The 20,951-nt window shown below is 38.0% G+C and overlaps 1 protein-coding gene across 2 annotated transcripts in view; it reads right to left on the bottom strand.

Annotated features, from left to right (window-relative positions):
• The window catches only part of BZW2 (basic leucine zipper and W2 domains 2), a 62,559-nt gene that overhangs the window by 31,847 nt on the left and 9,761 nt on the right, over positions 1 to 20,951 (bottom strand). For both annotated transcript variants that reach the window (XM_010862169.1, XM_010862168.1), the window contains exons 2-3: positions 13,530 to 13,594; positions 3,009 to 3,185 (exon numbers count right to left, since the gene is read on the bottom strand). In XM_010862169.1, the coding sequence (XP_010860471.1) occupies positions 3,009 to 3,185; positions 13,530 to 13,587 (235 nt within the window). In that variant the 5' untranslated portion in view covers positions 13,588 to 13,594. The remainder of the gene's footprint in view (positions 1 to 3,008; positions 3,186 to 13,529; positions 13,595 to 20,951) is intronic.

The following is a 20,951-nucleotide window of genomic DNA, read 5'->3' as shown; positions in this document are numbered from 1 at the left end:
TTCTTCTGTGCTCAGCTTTCTTTACAGTCCAACTCTCATATCCATACATGACTACTGGAAAAACCATAGCCTTGACTAGATGGACCTTTGTTGACAAAGTAATGTCTCTGCTTTTTAATATACTATCTAGGTTGGTCATAACTTTCCTCCCAAGGAGTAAGCGTCTTTTAATTTCATGGCTAAAATCACCATCTGCAGTGATTATACTTGTTTTAAAACATCTACTTTCTGCTTCATTGACTACGCTAAAACCTTTGACAGTGTAGATCACAAAAAACTGTGGAAAATTCTTAGAAAGAGATGGGAATATCAGACCACCTTACCTGTCTCCTGAGAAACCTGTATATAGTCCAAGAAGCAACAGTTAGAACTGGACATGGAACTGCAGACTATTTCCAAATTGGGAAAGGAGTACATCAAGGCTGTACATTGTCACACTGCTTATTTAACTTACATGCAGAGTACATCATGCAAAATGCTGGACTGGATGAAGCATAAGCTGGAATCAAGATTACTGGGAAAAACATGAACAACCTCAGATATACATATGATACCACTCTAATGGCAGGAAGTGAAGAGGAACTAAAGAGTGTCTTGATGAGAGTGAAAGAGGAAAGTGAAAAAGCTGGCTTGAAACTCAACATTCAAAAAACTAAGACCATGACATCAGGTCCCATCACTTCATCATTTCATGGTAAACAGATGGGGAAAAACTAGCAGATTTTATTTTCTTGGGCTCCAAAATCATTGCTAATGGTGACTGTAGCCATGAAATGAAAAGACACTTGCTCCTTGGAAGGAAAGCTATGACAAACCTTTGTCGGCAAAGTGATGCCTCTGCTTTTTGATGACAAACCTAGACAGTGTATTAAGAAGCAGAGGTGTCACTTTGCCGACAAAGGTCCATCTAGTCAAAGCCATGGTTTTTCCAGTAGTCATGTATGGATGTGAGAACTGGAACACAAAGGAGGCTGAGCACTGAAGAACTGATGCTTTTGAACTGTGGGGCTACAGCAGGCTTTTGAGAATCCCTTGGACTGCAAGGAGATCAAACCAGTCAATCCTAAAGGAAATTAATCCTGAATATTCACTGGAAGGACTGATTCTGAAGCTGAAGCTTCAAAACTTTGGCCACCTGATGCGAAGAACTGACTCATTTGAAAAGACCCTGATGTTGGCAAAGGTTGAAGGCAGAAGGAGAAGGGTACAACAGAGGATAAGATGGTTGGATGGCATCACCAAATCAATGGACATGAGTTTCAGCAAACTCTGGGAGATAATAAAGGACAGGAAGCCTGGTGTAGTGTAGTCCATGGGGTCACAAAAAGTAGGACATGACTTAGTGACTGAACAACAACAGCAATTTCTGAGTATTGGGATTTGAGCACACTACAAAGTGCTTTTATACATGGACTTGAATTACCTACAACGATAATGAGATTTTCATAAAAAGTAGCAATAAAAATAAACTTGGCACATAGTGAAAGCCAGCAGTTCAAATCAAAAAGGAGTCTAGAAGTGAATGGGGCCATGGACCAGCACAGATAGATATAAGAGCTCAGAGTGAAGAATTAAAGGGTAGCTTTACCTAGATAGGCTTCCCTGGTGGGTCAGATGGTAAAGAATTCACCTGCAAGGCAGAAGACCTGGGTTCAGTCCCTGGGTGGGAAGATCCCCTGAAGGAGGGCATGGCAACCCACTCTAGGATTCTCGCCTGGAGAATCCCCATGGACAGAGGAGGCTGGCAGGCTACAGCCCATGGGGTCGCAAAGAGTCGCACACAACTGAGTGACTAAGCACAGCACAGCACTATCTAGAAAGGTTGTATATACCCTGTCTTACAGTAGGTTGGCCTAAGCAACATTTCTCAATGAAAGGCACTTACACTATGCTGTGCAGGGCAATTTTTGATTGTACAGAATGTTCCTTGCACAGCAGAGTAGGTGGCATACCCGGCCTCCACTCCCACGTCTTTGTGACAACCAAAACACTTGCATATGTTTGCATTTGTCCTTCAGGTGGTTGAAAACCACTGACCTGGGGATCTGACCACTTGCAGTGATTTACGATTACCATAGGAAGTAGTTACCAAAACCAAGTTCTAAGAACAACTATGAGAGGAAAAATGAGTGGTCGTGATACCTAATAAACATTTAGATCAACACACCAGGACACTTAAATAGTATTCTGAAACCTTTTCCCCTGATGCCCCTGCTCTGTAAGACACAGTTTTTATTTTGCTTTTTACCTATTTTTAATAATTTCCAAACTTCTATCTTTAATCCTTTTAGTTACATACTCACAATTGTGAGGATTTTTTAAAAACTAAATACAAACTATATTTCTTAGGCATTTTATTATTGATTGATGAAATGATATTTAATGAAACACTGGAACTTCTTTTTAAACTTGTTGACAAAGTTAAATCTCACTGCTCATTGTACCAAAAAAAAGGGTGGATGGGACTAAAAAGAAAGGTGCGATGGCAATTGGGATTTAACTTGCAGGCAGATTCTTTATTGTCTGAGCCACTAGGTAAGCCCCTTAAATATACTGCAATGATCTAGATAAGTGGTCTCCAACCTCTCTGACACCAGGAACTGGGTTCACAAAAGACAACTTTCCCACGGACTAGGGCTTGAGGACCCCTGATCTAGACGATCCCCAACTATAATGCAGAAATTACCCCTCCTAAATCCACTCCAGAAACATTCAAAGATTAGGGACACATAGGAAAGTTGGCTTTTAGCTACAGCAAAGTGGCCAACCATGTTGTCTGTCAACAAAAGTTCTCAGTGCTATGCCTCTCTTAACCAACAAACATTTCACAGCCACATCAACACCATTCCAAATCATAATCTAGGTAAAAGTTTTACAGACTCCCATTTGTATTTTTTTTAAATCAACTATCATGCATGTAAAGCTTATAAAGATTCTGTCTCATAAGAAAATATTTCAATAGAATTGAAAGTACATAATACTATAAGATGCTCTAGTATATGGCTTACCAAGCATACTGCCAGCCACCAGGATATCGAAGAGTGTGTCTGCATAGCGACGATAATCTAATCTTGAGCCTGTAGAGTCCAGAAACTTGGCTACAGCTTCAAGGTCATCACCAGCTTCATTAAGCCCCTGGACAAGTGTATCCCTGAAGACTGTGGGTTCGAATTTCTCTTTTTCATCTAAAATAATAGATAATACAATGGTTCTTTTACTTATACATCATATTGCCAAATGCAACCATACATTTCCTTTGCTCACTGGTTTTTATTTGATAGCATGGTTATTTAAAAGTTGAAAGACAATTAAGATTTTGCACTAATTTTTCATATTAAAGCCCTTGTTTAAATATTCATTTAAGCAACTGATTTCCGCTAAATGGGGCCACACTTTAACACATTAAAAAGTTGATGATCAATCATTTGTATCACTCATAGGGTAGGCCAGTGTAACTATTAACTCTAACTCTCTAATAAATAATAAAGTATAACAATCAAAGGTTTAAAAAATTTGTTCTATCCAGGATAGAAAAAGAAAATGACTCTGGGAGAATCATCTAAGAATAAGGGAGAATATAAAAACAAACAAAATAAAGACTGGGAGGGAGGAAATAAAGAGGGGTACCTCTTTAAAAAAATTTTTAATTGAGATACAATTGATATATGATATTAGTTTAATGATTTGGTATCTGTACATATTGCAAAATGATCACCATTAAGTCTAGTTAACATTCATCACCATATACAGTCATATATTCTGTCTTGTAATGAGAACTTTCAAGATCTTATTTCAAGTATGCAACACAGTATTATTAACTGCAGTTACCAGGCTGTACATTACATTCTCATTACTTACTCTACAGTTGGAAGCTTGTTCTTTCTGAATACTAATTTCACCCATTGGCCCGCCTCTTCATACCCTCTCCTGCAACCATTAATCTGTTATCTATGAGCTTTTTTGTTGTTTTTATTGTTAAGATTTCACATATAGAGATCATATAGAATTCATCTTTCTTATTTCACTTAACATAATTCCTCCCAGATCCATCCATGTTGTCACAAACAACAGGGTTTCCTTCTCTTTATTGCTGAGTAGTGAAAACTTAGGTTGTCTCTATATCTTAGCTACTATAAATAATGCTTCAGTGAACACTGGGGTGAATGTATCTTTTTGAGTTAGTGTTTTCATTTTCTTCAGATAAATACCCAGAAGTGTAGTTGCTGGGTCATATGTAGTTCTATTTTTAATTTTTTAAAGGAACCTCCATACTGTTTTTTATAGTGGCTGCACAAATTTATACTCCCACCAAGGGTGTTCAAAGGTTCTCCTTTAACCACATCCTCACCAACACCTGTTACTTCCTGGAAGGATATATATTTTTTTTAACAAGATAAGTTATTCCAGAATATTTAAATATTTAATAAATACCTGAGCTATATGTTTATAAATCCAGCTTCAGAGAAGACGTTGTCAACCTTCCTGGTTGCATGACCCCTTGACAACCTTCAAAAGTACTAAAGTTTCCAAAGAACTCTTGTGTCTATGGATTATTACATCCATGGAAACTTATTTTATAGAAATAAAATTAAAACTATTTATTACATGAAAGATATTAGTGAGAAGATAGGCACTGTTTTACACTTTTGCATTTCTTTAAAAGTCTGGAGTAATGGCAGATAGACAAATTCTCAAATGCACTGCGTCCAATTTGTTGCAGTATCACACATCCTGAAACCACTGTTAAACTCCTGAGAGAATGTGTGAAAGGGGAAAATATTATCTTGGTATTTTATTACGAAAACAGTTTGAATTTTGTAGATGCCCTGAATTATTTCAGAGGATTTAAGGATACAGATACTATGTAACTTTCTCTCCTCAGCATACTCTAGAGAGACTTCTAGACTTCTAGAGTCTTCTAGAGTCTCTCTAATAGAGAGACTTCTCTGTGGAAGGTCACTTTGGAGTAAAATCTTGAACAAAGTAAGGATCACTTGAAAAAAAGTGAAGGTAACAAACTAGATGTCAGATGACGAGTTAAAAAAAATGACTAGATAAGACAAAGGATCTAACATTCAGTTCAGAGAATTTCACCCTTTCCCCCTTACAAAGACTGAGTCGGCATACGGGGAAAAGGGGCAAAGGATGACATCCCCCCAGAATATTCTATCGTAAATGTCTTTAGAGAAGTAGATATTGCAACTGTTTTTTTTTTTTTTTTTAAAGGAAGAAAGAGGAGGAGAAGAGAATGCTATGGAAAAAAGAAACATTACATGAATAAAAAATAGTTCTTGGAAATGAAAAATATGATAGAAAAACTTAAGAACTCAATTGAAGAGTTAAAAGAGAAAGCTGAGAGTATCTCTTCGAAACTGACAGAAAAGTCAAACACCTACATAATAGAAGCATAAAGATAAGAAAAAGAGCAGACTAGTCAAATGTCCAAACAAGTGAATAAAAAGATAATTTTCTTAAAAAGGGAAGGATTTAAAACGTTCAAGAAATTTCAGTTTTAAAGGAGATGTGAGTTTCCCAATGAAAGACTATTTGTGGACACAGCACAAGGACTGAAAGTGGATCCACAAGGAGTATTCGTTACTGTCAAACTGCAGAATAAAGCAACTCTCTGAAGTTTCAAGCGCAAAAAACCAAATCACATACAAGGTATCAAGAAACTGAACAACCTTGAATTGCCCAACAGAAATACCAGAAGCCAGAAGATATTCCTTCAAAATTCCAAGGAAAAACAATTTTCAACCCAGAATTCCAGTGTTTGGTCACACTATTAATTAAACATAGGTCAGTGGAGTTCAGTTGCTTAGGCAAGTCTGACTCTTTGTGACCCCATGGACTGAGCACGCCAGGCTTCTCTATCCATCACCAGCTCCTGGAGCTTGCTCAAACTCATGCCCATAGAATTGGTGATGCCATCCAACTATCTCATCCTCTGTTGTCCCCTTCTCTTCCTGCCTTCAGTCTTTCCCAGCATTAGGGTCTTTTCCAATGAGTCAGTTCTTTGCCTCAGGTGGCCGAAGTACTGGAGCTTCAGCTTCAGCATCAGTCCTTCCAATGAATATTCAGGACTGATTTCATTTAGGATTGACTACTTTGATCTCCTTGCAGTTCAAGGGACTCTCAAGAGTCTTCTTCAACACCACAGTTCAAAAGCATCCATTCTTTGGTGCTCAGCTTTCTTTATAGTCTAACTCTCACATCCATACATGAACTATTGAAAAAAACCATAGCTTTGACTAGATGGACCTTTGTTGGCAAAGTAATGTCTCTGCTTTTTAATATGCTGTCTAGGTTGGTCATAACTTTTCTTCCAAGAAGCAAGGGTCTTTTAATTTCATGGCTGCAGTCACCATCTGCAATGATTTTGGAGCCCAAGAAAATAAAGTCTGTCACAGTTTCCATTGTTTTCCCATCTATTTGCCATGAAGTGATGGGAACAGATGCCATGATCTTCACTTTTTGAACGTTGATTTTAAGCCAGATTTTTCACTTTCTTCTCTCACTTTCATCAAAAGGCTCTTTTGGCTCCTCTTGCTTTCTGCCATTAGAGTGGTGTCATCTGCATATCTGAGGTTATTGTTATTTCTCCCACCAGTCTTGATCCTAGCTTGTGCTTCATCCAGGCTGGCATTTTGCATGATGTACTCTGCATATAAGTTAAATAAGCAGGGTGACAATATACAGCCTTGATGTACTCCTTTCCCAATTTGGAACCAGTCTATTGTTTCATGTCCAGTTCTAACTGTTGTTTCCTGACCTGCATACAGATTTCTCAGGTGGCAGGTCAGGTGGTCTGGTATTCCCATCTCTTGAAGAATTTTCCACAGTTTGTTGTGATCTACACAGTCAAAGGCTTTGGCATAGTCAATAAAGCAGAAGTAGATGTTTTTCTGGAACTCTCTTGCTTTTTTGATGATCCAGCAGATACTGGCAATTTGATCTTTGGTTCCTCTGCCTTTTCTAAATCCAGTTGAACATCTGGAAGTTCTCAGTTCAAGTACTGTTGAAGCCTGGCTTGGAGAATTTTGAGCATTACTTTACTAGCGTGTGAGATGAGTGCAATTGTGTGGTAGTTTGAACATTCTTTGGCATTGCCTTTCTTTGGGATTGGAATGAAAACTGACCTTTTCCAGTCCTGTGGCCACTGCTGAGTTTTCCACATTTGCTGGCATATTGAGGGCAGTACATTAACAGCATCATCTTCTAGGATTTGAAATAGCTCAGCTGAAATTCCATCATCTCCACTAGCTTTGTTCCTAGTGTTGCTTCCTAAGGCCCATTTGACTTCATACTCCAGGATGTCTGGCTCTAGGTGAGAGATCACACCATTGTGGTTATCTGGATCATTAAAATCTTTTTTGTATAGTTCTTCTGTGTGTTCTTGCCACCTTTTATTGATATTTGCTGCTTCTTTTAGGTCCATACCATTTCTGTCCTTTATTGTCCCCATTGCTACGTAACAGCAGATTAAACATATATTAAAACATTTAAGGCCTCAAAAATTATGTTTCTCATTCACTCTTTTTAAAAAGCAGTTGAAACAGACACTCCACCAAAATAGGAGAGTAACTCATGATTTCACAATCTTATTAAGTTATGAGATCCCAGGAAAAAGAGAAAAAAATCTAAGAGACAGACAACAGTACTTTTCAGGATAGTAGGAAAAGGGACATTTCAAGCTGTACTGTTAACAGCTGGACAACTGGTCTAAAGAACAAACTGAATGGAAGAGTGTTTTCCAATACAATCATACAGTATGAAGTGATACATAGTTAGAATTCCTTCAATAAAATATCATTGTTAGAATTCCAAAACTGCTTATATGAAGAGATTTACATAACAAAGGAAAGTGTGGTGCTGCCTAGTTTTATGGTACAGAAAGCTAAAATCATTGACTATAAACTCATTTAATCCAAAGTGAAAATGGTGTTCAGAAACATAAATAATAATTTAGCCCTGAAGACCATGTACCAGGTCACAATGATATAACCCCTAATTAAGAGTCTAGCTAAAACTGATAAAATGAAAGAACACAGACCAAGAAGAGGATTTTGCAGGTGGGGGGCGGGGGGGGGAGGCGTGAAAGAATCCTCGTATCCCACAGCAGGAAGTGCATCCATAATACACCTCTCCAACAGAAACATCAAGAAACAGCCAAGTAGAAGTGCTATGTGGTCATAGAAATGCAAATGCTAAAAGAAGCAGTTAAAGGTTAGAAAGAATACTGCTGGAAAGCAGACTTGCTACTGTTGCAACATGTTTTGCAGAATGGTTTGACTATTTAAGCCATGTATGTGTGGACTATTCAAACCATGTATGTGCATGACTTAGATACAATTAAAAACTACATTTTAAACCAGACAGCAGCTATCTGGTTTGTACAGACTGCCTACCTATGGTGTAACAGAAAGGATGTGTTGTAAGAGGTTAATACCACAACCTCAGAAGCAGAGAAGAATGGCATTCCCAGTACCAGTCACAGTCACGCAGCGTAGGATTCCACGAAGACAGATGTAAATTAACTTGAACACTATTTGTCATGAACAAGTGATAAAAGTCCCTTTGATTCCATAAGCAAAACATTATGCAGACAAGAACATGCAAATGTTGACTGCAGGGGAAAACATAATTAGGGTCTTGTTGTGAAGCGGGGGAGGGAGAGAATGGGCACCCTACAAGAACAGATCATGGGTGTGGGAGGGGCAGGCAACTGTGACCAGAAGGACAAACTCACTGGCAAGTGTCATCCCCCTGCTGGGCGCCCAGCTAAAGGGTAATTCTCCTCCCACCTTGGGAAAAAGTTCTGTTTCCTTTAATGCAAAAACGCGAGAAGTCAAAAAGGACCACAGGTTGCTTACTAAGTATTAGTCACTCAGTTGTGTCCAGTTCTTTGTGACCCCATGGACTGTAGCCAGCCGGGCTCTTCTGTCCATGGAGTTTTCCAGGCAAGAATACTGGAGTGGGTTGCCACTTCCTTCTTGGGTCTCCTGCATTACAGGCTGATACTTCACCATCTGAGCCAATAGGGAAGCCTATTAAGCTTATTGAAACTTGTGACCAGCTCCCAAAATCAACTGAGGCCACCCACATAATGGCACCCCATTATTAGGATGTTGACTCAGGTGGCAGAACAGACTTTTTTGATGGTTTGAAATTATAAATTTGAAGCATTGGAAAATATAAGTTGGTCAAGAAGGTACAATTCAGACCAAGCTAGAAATACAGACAGCTTTGTTTTGAATCTAACAGACAACTTAAAAACTTTTGCTTGTGAAAAGGCCTTCACCCTCCAGTTATACTTTTTCAAAAGACTTGCTAAGGGAGAGAAAGGCAGTATATTACAGCCAGAGATATTTCAACAGTGAGTAATAATGCAGTAGGTCAAGATGCTCATGTATAGCTTGGGAATCTTAAAAAGTCATGACGGCCTGGGAGGATTAATAATTCTCTTGCAGGATGAAGAGCAGAACTCCCACGTGCTAAGTTAAGTGTTCATCTGCAGGAATTTAAAATTCCTGTACAGGAAAATGGCAAGAACGTTAATGGAAGTTTGGGGAAACAAGACAATATTTTACCCACAGGTTCTTTTTCACCTTAAACAACCAACAGTAAATATGATATGTATTTCATTTGAGGACAGTGCAGCAGAAATATCAACAAAATTCTAACAAAATTATGACATTGCTCCCTTGAGTTTCCATTTGGCAGGTCAAAGCTCCCTTGAGGTGGGAACGTTTAGGGTCTGTGTTGGTGAATTACAAGTGTGACACTGAGGAGTTAGTCATAATCACCCTTCTATGGCACAGAGAGAAACAGGTCTTTTTCTGACGTGCTTATAAGTTATCTAAATACTATTGCTTTCTCAAAGAACTATGGTAACTGGAAGATATCCCAACATAGTGACAAAAATAACATAAGCTACCATCTTTTTCTGCAGGTCACTGAGGTAGAGAAAAAGAATGCGAAGTATCATGGATTTTCTAACCATACACACAGATTGACTTCCAATATATATTACCTTAAATGATTCACTTCATTAGTTCCTAACACCATTTATTACAAATCTTAAAGAGTTATTTAAAACCGCCAACTCAGATCTAAAGCCTCAAAGAGAAACCTGAGTACGTGGTCACTCTGGATGCCTGATGTTTGGTCATTTTTTCTCGCTCCTATTTTCACTAATTTTAATTGTATTTTTCTACAAAATTTAGAGGGGGATCACTTGAATTATTAAACATTTCATCTCGCTCATTTCATCTAAGCATAACAATGGCTCAGGTGAGAAGTGTTCATCCTTCTTGGATTCCCAAAAGTCACAGTAGAAAACATAATTTCTTTGGAGAAAATTTTATAAGATGTGCATATTTCATAAAGGATAAGTTCTATATGATGTGCCCCACTATAATGTTTGGGCTTCCCAGGTCATGCTAATGTTAAAGAACCCATTTGCCTATGCAGGAGACATAAGATACGGGTTTGATCCCTGGGTTTGGGAAGATCCCCTGGAGGAGGGCATGGCAACCCACTCCAATATTCTCACCTAGAGAACCCCCAAGGACAGAGGAGCCTGGCGGGCTACAGACCATGGAGTCACAAAGAGTCAGACACGACTGAAGCAACTTAGCATGCACACACCATAATATTTCATTTTGATGTTAAGAAGAAGAAAAAAGAACAAAACATTTTTAGACTGACTTGGCAGGGAAGAGCATTAGCTGTGCTAGGGAATAGTTACAAACTGAAGACAGAGCTTCAGAAGACAGCCTATTAAAATGACCTTGAAATATCCTCTGCAGATTTATTTTCTCAGCTCTACGAAATTGCCAACCATTTATCTGAAGTCAGCCCCATCATAATAGCAAAAGAAAAGCCAAAGCACGATGAATTGTCAGGAGGCAGTTCACTGTTATGAAAAGCAGAAAATGAGGCTGACTCCATTTTTTCCCCCAGTCAGCAGTTTGCACAAAATGGCTCAAATGGAGCTTTAAATCCCCAACAGACCTGAGTTATATAAATCTAGATCAACTGGCAAATTATAGATAACATATTTCTGGGTGGCTCTCTGTGCGTACTCCTGAAGCAATGAGACGCAGGCACAATCTTGCCCATCAGATGAATCAGAGGCAAACCAGTTCAGTATGAGAGGCAACCTTTCCGTTTCAGAACTGACCGACTGTAAGGGCCAGTTTACTCGTTGACTCATGTTAGCTCTTGTGCAATCCATCCTAAGGCCCTCTCCTGGCATTGGAGCTCAGCTACCGTGAATCAGCGTCACGTTAAGAAAGCTGCCTGAGCTGAAGATCCAGGTCTGAGATTAACACGTTCCCTCAGTGGGCAGGTGGTGGCAAACCTTTCTTCACCTCACAGTGGGGCATACGTTAAATATTATCACATTACCAGGAGCAAGAATACCTTAACTGTGACTAGATTTCTGATTAAGTCCTTTGGAAATCAACGACGTCATTTATTTATTTATTTTTTTCCCAAGACTGCTTTACACAGTGAGACAAAGAATGCATGCTGGTTTCGGCACCTTGGATGGCTATCTGCTTCCAGATTTCAATCCTCATTGTGTAAGTGGGGACACAGTTTCTAAAAGGACTAAACACAGGCGGTGGTTCAGGCTATACTTGTACTTCGTTTATGGGGATGAGTCAAGGATGCAAAAAATAAAAACATAAAAGCATATAAGACAGAAATACTGTACAAAATAACTACCTTTTTGGTTTTTAAAACTTTTTTTTCATTTTTTAGAGAGAATGTGAAGTTTTTTGGCAGGCAGCATTTATAGTTAAATTTAGCCTTACTGCTACTGAGTGATTCTTATAATCTCTTCTTATTCAATTGACCCATTGTATTGAGAAACCTTTTCTTTCTACTTGACCACACTTGGCTGCTTCTTACACAGACAGCACTACAAGAGACCCTCAGCTACAGACACTGGTGGGGAATGCCAAAGGCATCTGACACAGGTTAACAATCCAATAATTTAGTGCTAGACGACCATTACATAGCTTCTGTTTCATAATCAGCAGTGAGGCCTTCACAAAGATACTCAATCACACTTTATCTTTACACATGATACTTCCTTAAATATTTTTCAGTCACTCTCCTCAGTGTTAGTCATGCCATATTTCATACTTTGAAAAGTTTTCCAATCAAGTTTTAGCTCAACTATTCTTAAATCCAAGAGGATTTCTGTATAATTATGCAAAACTGGTTAAATATTTAGAATACTTAAAAATTCTTTATACAGAGAAATGGTAAGATGAACATGAAAGGAGTCACTCACATACAGATGTTTTAACAGCCACCATCAAACTGGCTTTATCACTACTTTTCCCACAATAAAAGACACTTGAAAATATGAATTTTAAAGTTTTAAAGATATTTAGGTCAATTTCATTCGACTTTCTAAAATTCTGAAATGGTTACAGCTCTTTTATATCTCTTTCCTTTTACACCTCTTAGCTTTACTATCTTTGCATATGAACATTTTCTTAAAAACATAAATAAAGCAAAAACCACAAGTGCAAAGGCAAATGTCAAAAATAGTGAAGTTTATCAATTGCCTTCATAGCCTCACATGAGACTAAGGCAACCTGAACAGACATAATTACCCTCATTTTGTAGCTAAAGACACAAAGCTCAGACAAGTTAAATGCCTTGTTCAAAAATCAAACTCCTAAATAACTGGCAGTTCTGAAGCTGGAATGCAGAACTTTAGATTTTACAGTCAGAGCTCAAAAGACAGGAATTAGTGAGGTTAGGTGGAAACAAAGATAATACTAATTCTTCTTTGTGGAATTAAGAAACCTCACATGGAAGTGGGCTTCACTGGTAGCTCAGCTGGTAAAGATCCCCTTGGAGAAGGGAACGGCTAGCTACTCCAGTATTCTGGCCCAGAGAATTCCATGGACTGTATAATCCATGGGGTTGCAAGGAGTCGGACATGACAGAATGACTTTCACTTCACTTCACTTCAGCTACAACTGGAGTCCAGACATGCCTGTAGGGGGAGCTCTTACACCCTCTCATGCACCATCAATTATTCCAAACAGGAAGAGACTTAATGCCCTCATCTCTAGTCTCCAACAGAAAGCTGTTGCCTACTTTACTATCCAGAAGGAAGAAGAAAACTTTTCTCCACCTAACCAAAGCCCAGCCAATCAGAGAGTGTACCAGTGCAACCTATGAGAAGCCTCCATACTTTGGACTTCCAGCTTCCTAATGTGACTCTTGGGTTATTACAGCCCCTCTCAGCTTCCCTCTTTTCTCTACTAGAGCAAGTTCCTCATCCTTGTTCTGATTTGCCCCATAGTTCAAATATCCAGAATTGCAATTTCTTTGGGCTATTCCTGAAGAAACTGGCCTTTGCTAGTAAAATAACTGGTTTTATATTGTTAAATTTGACAATCTCCAAACTTATATATTGATTAGAACTTTAAATAACATTCCTCACCTCCCTGCCCTCCTTGCCCCCGCCATACACACACAAACACAACACAACTTACCCCTTTTCCGAGTTTTGAACCGCTGGCCTGTTAGCACTGGCTTCTGATGCTTATTCATAAAATTTCTGAAAACAAAAAAATAAAGATTATGTGCTTCAAATAAACAGCCCATATAATGTATTTCCAGTAAGTATGTTTGACTTTAGTCATCTAAATATACTTTTCAAAATGAGATAATTGTAACTACTGAACTAGCAAAACTTTTAAAGTTTAATAATATCTAGTGTTGACAAAAGACACAAGGATAATAAACATAGACATAAACTTTCGCATAAGGGATAAACTCCATGCAATACTTTTGGAAAGCATTTGGTGAATATAAATATTTACATGTACAAAACCTATGGTCCAGCAATTCCTTTACAAGGAATTTCTTCTAGTTATACCCACGTAAGTATGTAAATATACGCATGTGTATATAAAAGGATTTAGTTGCAACATTGTTGGATGCATAAATAAATGAAAAAGTCAAATACCCATAAACCTGTATCTGGTTCCATAAGTTATAATAAGCCATTGAATGGAACTATGAAGCGTTACAAAATGAATTAGATGCAAATGTACTACATATGGCCCTGCTACCTCTCTGATCAAGCTTCCTACACTTATGTTTTCCCATCACTCACCCCTCTAGTCACCCAGCCCTCTGCTTTTCCCACCGGGCCAGGGAAGGTCATTTTTCTTCTGGGAAGACTCTTTCCCAAGGCATTCATGTGGCTTTACTCTCTGCACACAAACACCTCCTTTTCAGAGAAATTCCCAGGCCATCCCGACTAACAAGGCTCCGTGTCTTTCTCTAGCTTTATTTCTCTTCATTGCTCATAGCAGCCCCTGGCATTTTTTAGTATTTGTTTGCCATGGTCTATTCCCCTGATGACAGTGTAACCACCCTGTGGGCAGGGACTTTGCAGGTTTTACTCAAAATTGTATCTTTAGCACCTAAAACAACACTGAGAGCAAGTATTGAATAAATAATTGTCAATAAGCTGTCATACTGAGAAAGATGTTCAAGGGAAATTGTGAAGGAAAAAAGCAAATTGAATAAAAGAGTGCAAAGCATAATTTTTTGGTTAAAAGGAGGTACATGTAATATTTGCTTTTCTAGGCAAGGAACATTTAAGAATGAGACAAGAAACAGTTTTTCATTTGTTTGTTTACTTCAGAGGATGCATACGTGGGCTTTTTAATTCTTCTACTGGACTTAATAATTTAAAATATCATAAATTATCTTTTTAAAAAGTGAAAAACCTGCTCTAAAATGAGCTTTTACAAACTGAGAATAACCTTGCTGACATAAATATTACAATCTGAAACTGTATCTAGATTGCCTAAGTTATGAAGACCAAACAATTCAAGATAATGTCAAGCAAATTATTTCTCTTTCAAAGTTTTTAAAAATTATAATTAAAAAACATTCTCAAGAATGTGGAAAAATTATTATTCAATTTATGTACCAAAACTTTCTTCCCACCCATCCCGTGAAAGAAGAGAAACACCTACTTTCACACAGAAAGCAATCTATTTATCATGGAAAAACTTGAATCGCCATTTCACAAGTGAAATTCATTAAAAATAAAGTAACAAAGCCCAAAAGTAATTTCTTTCATGGTTAAAGAGAGAGAATTTTTACCAGTCTTATAAAGTGAACTTACTACATTCTGCTTTTAGATATAAAGGTGACTAAGCTAGATTCCAAGCCCTCAAAAGGCACAGAGTCCAGCAGAGATAAAACACAAACATTTACAGAACAATGAGGCAGGTGAAACAACAGTGGGGCTCCCCTAGGTCAAGAGTAGAGGAGGGATTGACAGGTGTACGCGTAGCGGCAGCAGCTGCATAGTGAAACAGTTACAAATGCAATAACCTTAATCAGTGAAATCTTATTTCACTTGAGAGGCACTGGAAATAGAGTTTCTAATATTTACAGAAAAATTCTCTCATTCAGGATTTTCCCTGTTGGCATTTTCAACAGATTCACTCTAGATCAGCAAACGTTTCCACTGGGGCACAAGTAATGAATATACCTAAGTGTGCATGTGGTTTCCTTAATGTTTCCATACCTCCCCAAACACAACAAATGCCATACAAAATATTTTCTTGTGTTAGCAAGAAAAAAATACCTGTTAAAGGGTTTGGGTCTTGTACTGAGATACAAAAACCAAAAATAGAGCCTGAAACTTCTCCAGTAGCTGAACATGTAAGGAAGGCATTACCCTTTGCCAAAGATGTTTTTATTTCAGAATTTAAAAATATTTTTAAAGTGTGTGCCCCTTCTATTAGAGTCTACAGTATAAATACATAGAATTCTCTAATTACCTTATTATCTTATTTAAATTTTCCTGCTAATGGAGAATTACCACCAAACACAACCTACCTAGGAGTGAATTACTCTATTTTAAAAATTCTTTAGCTCTGTTTATAATACCTTCTTTAGCTTTAAACAGGAAAGTTTGTATCTTCAAAGTTCAGTTATGTGGGCTTGTTTTATACAACCTGAACATATTCTATGTGGAAAATAAGTTAAGAACACATAAATGTTTAAAAAAAGTATGCAAAGATTTTTGACATACACAACATCAAAAATTAAAATAAACAAACACACACAAATAGAGATTCACCTAGTGGTATTGAAAGACTAAGAGAAGATATTCTGTTCACCAAAAGTTTCTATCACTTAGCTGTTACTATTTGGAGCAGAGGCTTGGCTTTTCTCTAAATTTAGCTCCGGTGCTACATTATAATCTGCTCCAGAGAGGGTCAGCCTTTATAAGGCATTCACTGACTCCTGGCCGAAGAAGAGCAAGGACACATAGACTAAGAAACTCCACCAGCCTAAACCTGGGCAAGTCACAGCAGAAGAGCAACAACGGCAGTTCTCCTAGGCCAACCAAAAAAGCTCACAGTTATAAGACTGCATTACAATTTATAACTTGATATCCACTAACAGCATGATAATTTGGCTTCCATTCAGAACACTGTAACTCAAACATTCACAGAGAAAAATAAGCTCATGTCCCACCAAAATGGAAATACTCCATGGTTTAAAACAGTACATATTTTTAAAAAATTGTATGTAAAATTGGAAATGTTAGAAGATGAGGTCATAAAAATACTAAAATGATCCACTTAATCAAACATTAGAGACCAGGTCCTCTATTAATGAAATAACAATTTTAAACCAATTTCTATTTGAGCCTAAATGGCTAACTGATCTCACGCCCTTTTCACATTCCATCTCTCACTTCCAACCAGACTCTGGGCAGCAGTGTGACGAGGGGCCGGCAGCACTGAGGGGTCTCACGGCTACTGTAGACTAATTCTGCCACTTGCCCTGCCCACCTTGAGTAGACTGACACCTGGTGTGTTGCCTTCCCTTATACTCTTCTTTAATTCTCTCCATTTTGGAAAGTGTCTGATCAATCAGAGACAGACATATCTTCCAGTTGTCCCTCCTAGGGGAAGCCTGTTCTCAACTAGTAATTAAGAGATCTTGCCTGTCCTGGTCTGGCTCATCTCTCAAGTATGATAACCTATTTTATGTAAGGCATTTAATACCGCTAATATATTCTACACATAGAATAACTGCTATTCAAACAACCTTGACATTATGAATATGGATCCTCTAAAGTGGGGTCACAATCTTTTTCCAGAAGGGGACAGAAAGGTAGTATTTTAGGCTCTGCGAGCTACCAGGTCTCTAGTCTAACTTCAGTTTCGCTGTTACAGCCTGAAAGTAGCCACAGGCAAAATGCAAAGAGGTGGTCCTGGTTGCATTCCAGTAAAACTTCATTTACAAAATAAATACAAGCTCAAAATGGGCCTCCAGGCTGTAGTCTGCCCACACCCATCCTGGAAAGGTGTACCTAACACTGCTGTGTATGGCAGTGAAAATGTTCTGTATCTGCACTGTCTCATATGGTAGCCACTAGACACCTGTAGCATCCTTGAAGTGTGGCTAGTGTGAATGAGGAAGAAAGTGCTTCGTTTTATTTAATTTTTACTAATTAAAACTGAAACAGCCAACATGCCTAGTGGCTATCATGACAGGGAATGCAGTTCCAAAGCATTCCCCATGGCTCAACACACAAACTTGAGAAGAAGATGAAAATATACTCAAAGAAAGGCAGTTTTTCACTTAGCATTTTTCAAATAAAGTAACTGCAGAGCATTCTGCCAAAATTTCAAAACTATGTGTCTACAGCAGGAAAGAAAAGAAAAAATACCAAACTCCAAAGTGAAACTCTCTGTGTACAATCAATATTACTTAAGACAATGGAAACAAAAAGACTTCTGATTGATTCTGATACTAAAAATTATTTTTGCTGTTGTTTAGTCGCTAAGTTGTGTCTGACTCTTTGTGACCCCATGGACTGCAGCCCACCAGGCTCGTCTGTCCATGGGATTTCCCAGGCACACTTTATCCTTTGGGTATAATACTGTTGCCCTACAAAATTATACCCAAAGAATAAAGTGTGTTGTAAAGATGCAATAACACCAGCGCACAAAACTCAAAATATTACTGAGCCACTTCACTGCAATATTCTAGGGAAATACTCTGTGTTTAGGAGCAAGTTTCAAGAATTACCTTTTATTCTATCTTCCAAATAGGTAAAATAATTTCCATAAAAAGAACTAAAAATATGTCCATAATTATAAACTATTCTCCCTTCCATTAAAGCTAAAACTGCAAGAACAAACATCATAAAATCCTGTATAAAACATTGTCTTGGGATCATTTGGGTTGATAATACTGCAGCATCATTCTCTCAAAAGAAAAGAAATTAAATTGCTCTGTGAAACCTTAAATTATGAACATTCTAAAGCAATAAACTAAATATATACCTATAATAATAATACACAATTTTGTTGCCCAGCATAACATTAGTTTGGTCAATATCTTTATCATGATTCCTCTCTGGAATCAAAATCACCCAGCCTCTACAACAAGCTTCATTCTATCTCCCAGCAAATTCTACATAACTTTCAGTATTTATAATAATTGCAATAACATTAAAATTTAAACTAAGTAGCCTATCTATAAAAGAAGAATGTTTTTAAATACAGTCAAATATTCTTTAATATAAATATTATTGTTATATTCATATCATATCCTCTTTACTTTTATAATCAATGAAATCAAAGAACAAAAATATTTATCTTAAGTACAAAACAATAAACTACAGTTGTCTTCTCAAAATTTTACAACAATAGTTTCCAGTGAGGAACATTAACAGTTGGAACTTAAATTGTGCTAAGCAATGACTTTATAAGAAAGAGGGATCAAAAGCCTAAGGAATTGTGCTGTGAAAAAAAATACACTAAGAGTTAATTATGTTCATCTAAATCTTCCTTAAGAAGACATAAAAGCATCAGGATTAAATTTTCATTATAACATTTCCAAATCTATTTCATGTCTTAAACTTTATCTTGTTTTTGAATACTGTATTTTTGCTTCCCTTTTAATTAAAATATTTCAGAAATTACATTTTAAGTATCACTGTACAACCTCTTCATTGAAATAAGATGATTACATCATGTCCTTTATTTCATCTCAATGAAGTTATTTTCAAAAACTCCCAAGAAGTATAAATAACTCCTAAATAGTTTCACTCTGCTTATCCATTCATGCTATCTATTTAATGAACTCTATACAAAGTCCCTGGGGCAAGCACACCTCCTTCTCTGGGAGCTTCCACTTTCCCCAGATGCAATCTCTCCTGGGCCCTTCCCTTCCCCCAGCAACTGACCACCCCTCTCAGCTTCCCAGATGGCCTAATCTTGCTGATGTCATTCTTATATCTCAACACTCTGAAAAACACAAACACACCTTCAACTACACACACTGTATATACTTCAGTTTTTAGAAAAGCCATCCCTCAAACATAACATCTCAGGGTGTTTTACTAACAAAATGTCCTAAAACCTTTGTGCTAGATGAGACCCTTAGAATTTTTATCTACAAGAGGATGGTGATAAGAGCTGCATACCTACTACGAAACTTCAAGCTGTAAATTCGGAGAATTTAGAGGAAATGGTAGCATGAAACAGAGAAATACCCAATGATTAAATGTCTAGCTGTGGTTTAAACATATTTATTAATTTATCAAGCATTTGAGGGGAGCTTACTCTGTGTCAAGCACTGCGCCACAGCAGTGGCTTCACTCCAGGGTTAATTTAATTTTCTTCCCCAAGGGACATTTGGCAGTGTCTGCAGACATTTTTGTTTGTCATGCTGGGAGGATTGGGGTGCTACTGGAATCTAGTAGGTTGAGGCCAGGGATGCTGTTGAACCATCTATAATGTTGTAGGAGAGCCCCCTACAGCAAAAGGTTATCTGGTCCAAAATTTCCAGTGTCAAGGTTGGAAGACCCCATACTACAGAGGAAAAAAGGCAAGCAAAGCCAAAGATGGGCCTTGCTCTCAAGAACTGAAAATTGTACACAGGGGTCTACACATATCAGAGCAGCAATCAGGCAGATATTTCCTTGAGTGATTTATTTTTGTTTGCCAAACAATAATGTCAGTTTTAGACAAAACAAATGTATCACTGATTAGCTCTGGTGAGGAGTGATGATAATGAGGAGGCTATGTATGTGGGCAGAGGGTATATACGAAATCTCTGTACCCTTAACTTTGATGTGAACCGAAAAAAATTAAGTTTAAAAAATTAGCAGGGAGTGGTGTCAAATGCCAGGGCGCAGTTGATTTAGGCTAATTTTGTATCAAACACAAAAGTGATGGGAATGTTTATGACTATCAGTACAAACAGAAGATTAGATGGTAAGTTATTATGGCAAGGGGGATTGAAATCTGTTCCTCTCTTAGCATATTAATCAAGGAGAAGAAAACAGAATTTTCTGAAAAACAAAACAAAAAAGACTGGTAGCTAGTGGTAGAATATTGCTTTGGAGCAGTGGCTTAAAAAACATGGGAATGGACCTGAAGGTCAAACTTGGTGGTGGGCAGAAATCCAAATGTCTTCTCACTTGCGAGTTCTCCCAGGCCACTCCTGCCCCCATTCTCCCAGGAGGGAACCTGCCCAAGCCTGTCAAGCAGATGAAGCTTTATTTGAAGAGTTGCACACACACACACATGCCTATTTCACAATGAGGAGAGCATACACTGGATATAAGTATCCAGTCTTAGCCCTGGGACTTATGGGACACAGCACACTTATATGAGACTGCATTCCCAGGTATGATTTTAAAGGAGTGAATCATACAAACTCACGGAGAAGGCAATGGCACCCCACTCCAGTACTCTTGCCTGGAAAATCCCATGGATGGAGGAGCCTGGTGGGCTGCAGTCCATGGGGTCGCAAACAGTCGGACATGACTGAGCGACTTCCCTTTCACTTTTCACTTTCATGCATTGGAGAAGGAAATGGCAACCCACTCCAGTGTTCTTGCCTGGAGAATCCCA

This window comes from Bison bison, unplaced genomic scaffold (genome assembly GCF_000754665.1).
Source record: "Bison bison bison isolate TAMUID 2011002044 unplaced genomic scaffold, Bison_UMD1.0 scf7180017864479, whole genome shotgun sequence".
In the NCBI taxonomy this organism is placed as follows: domain Eukaryota; kingdom Metazoa; phylum Chordata; class Mammalia; order Artiodactyla; family Bovidae; genus Bison; species Bison bison.
Note: the sequence above shows the minus strand (reverse complement) of the source record. Positions and strands in the feature narration are given on the sequence as shown.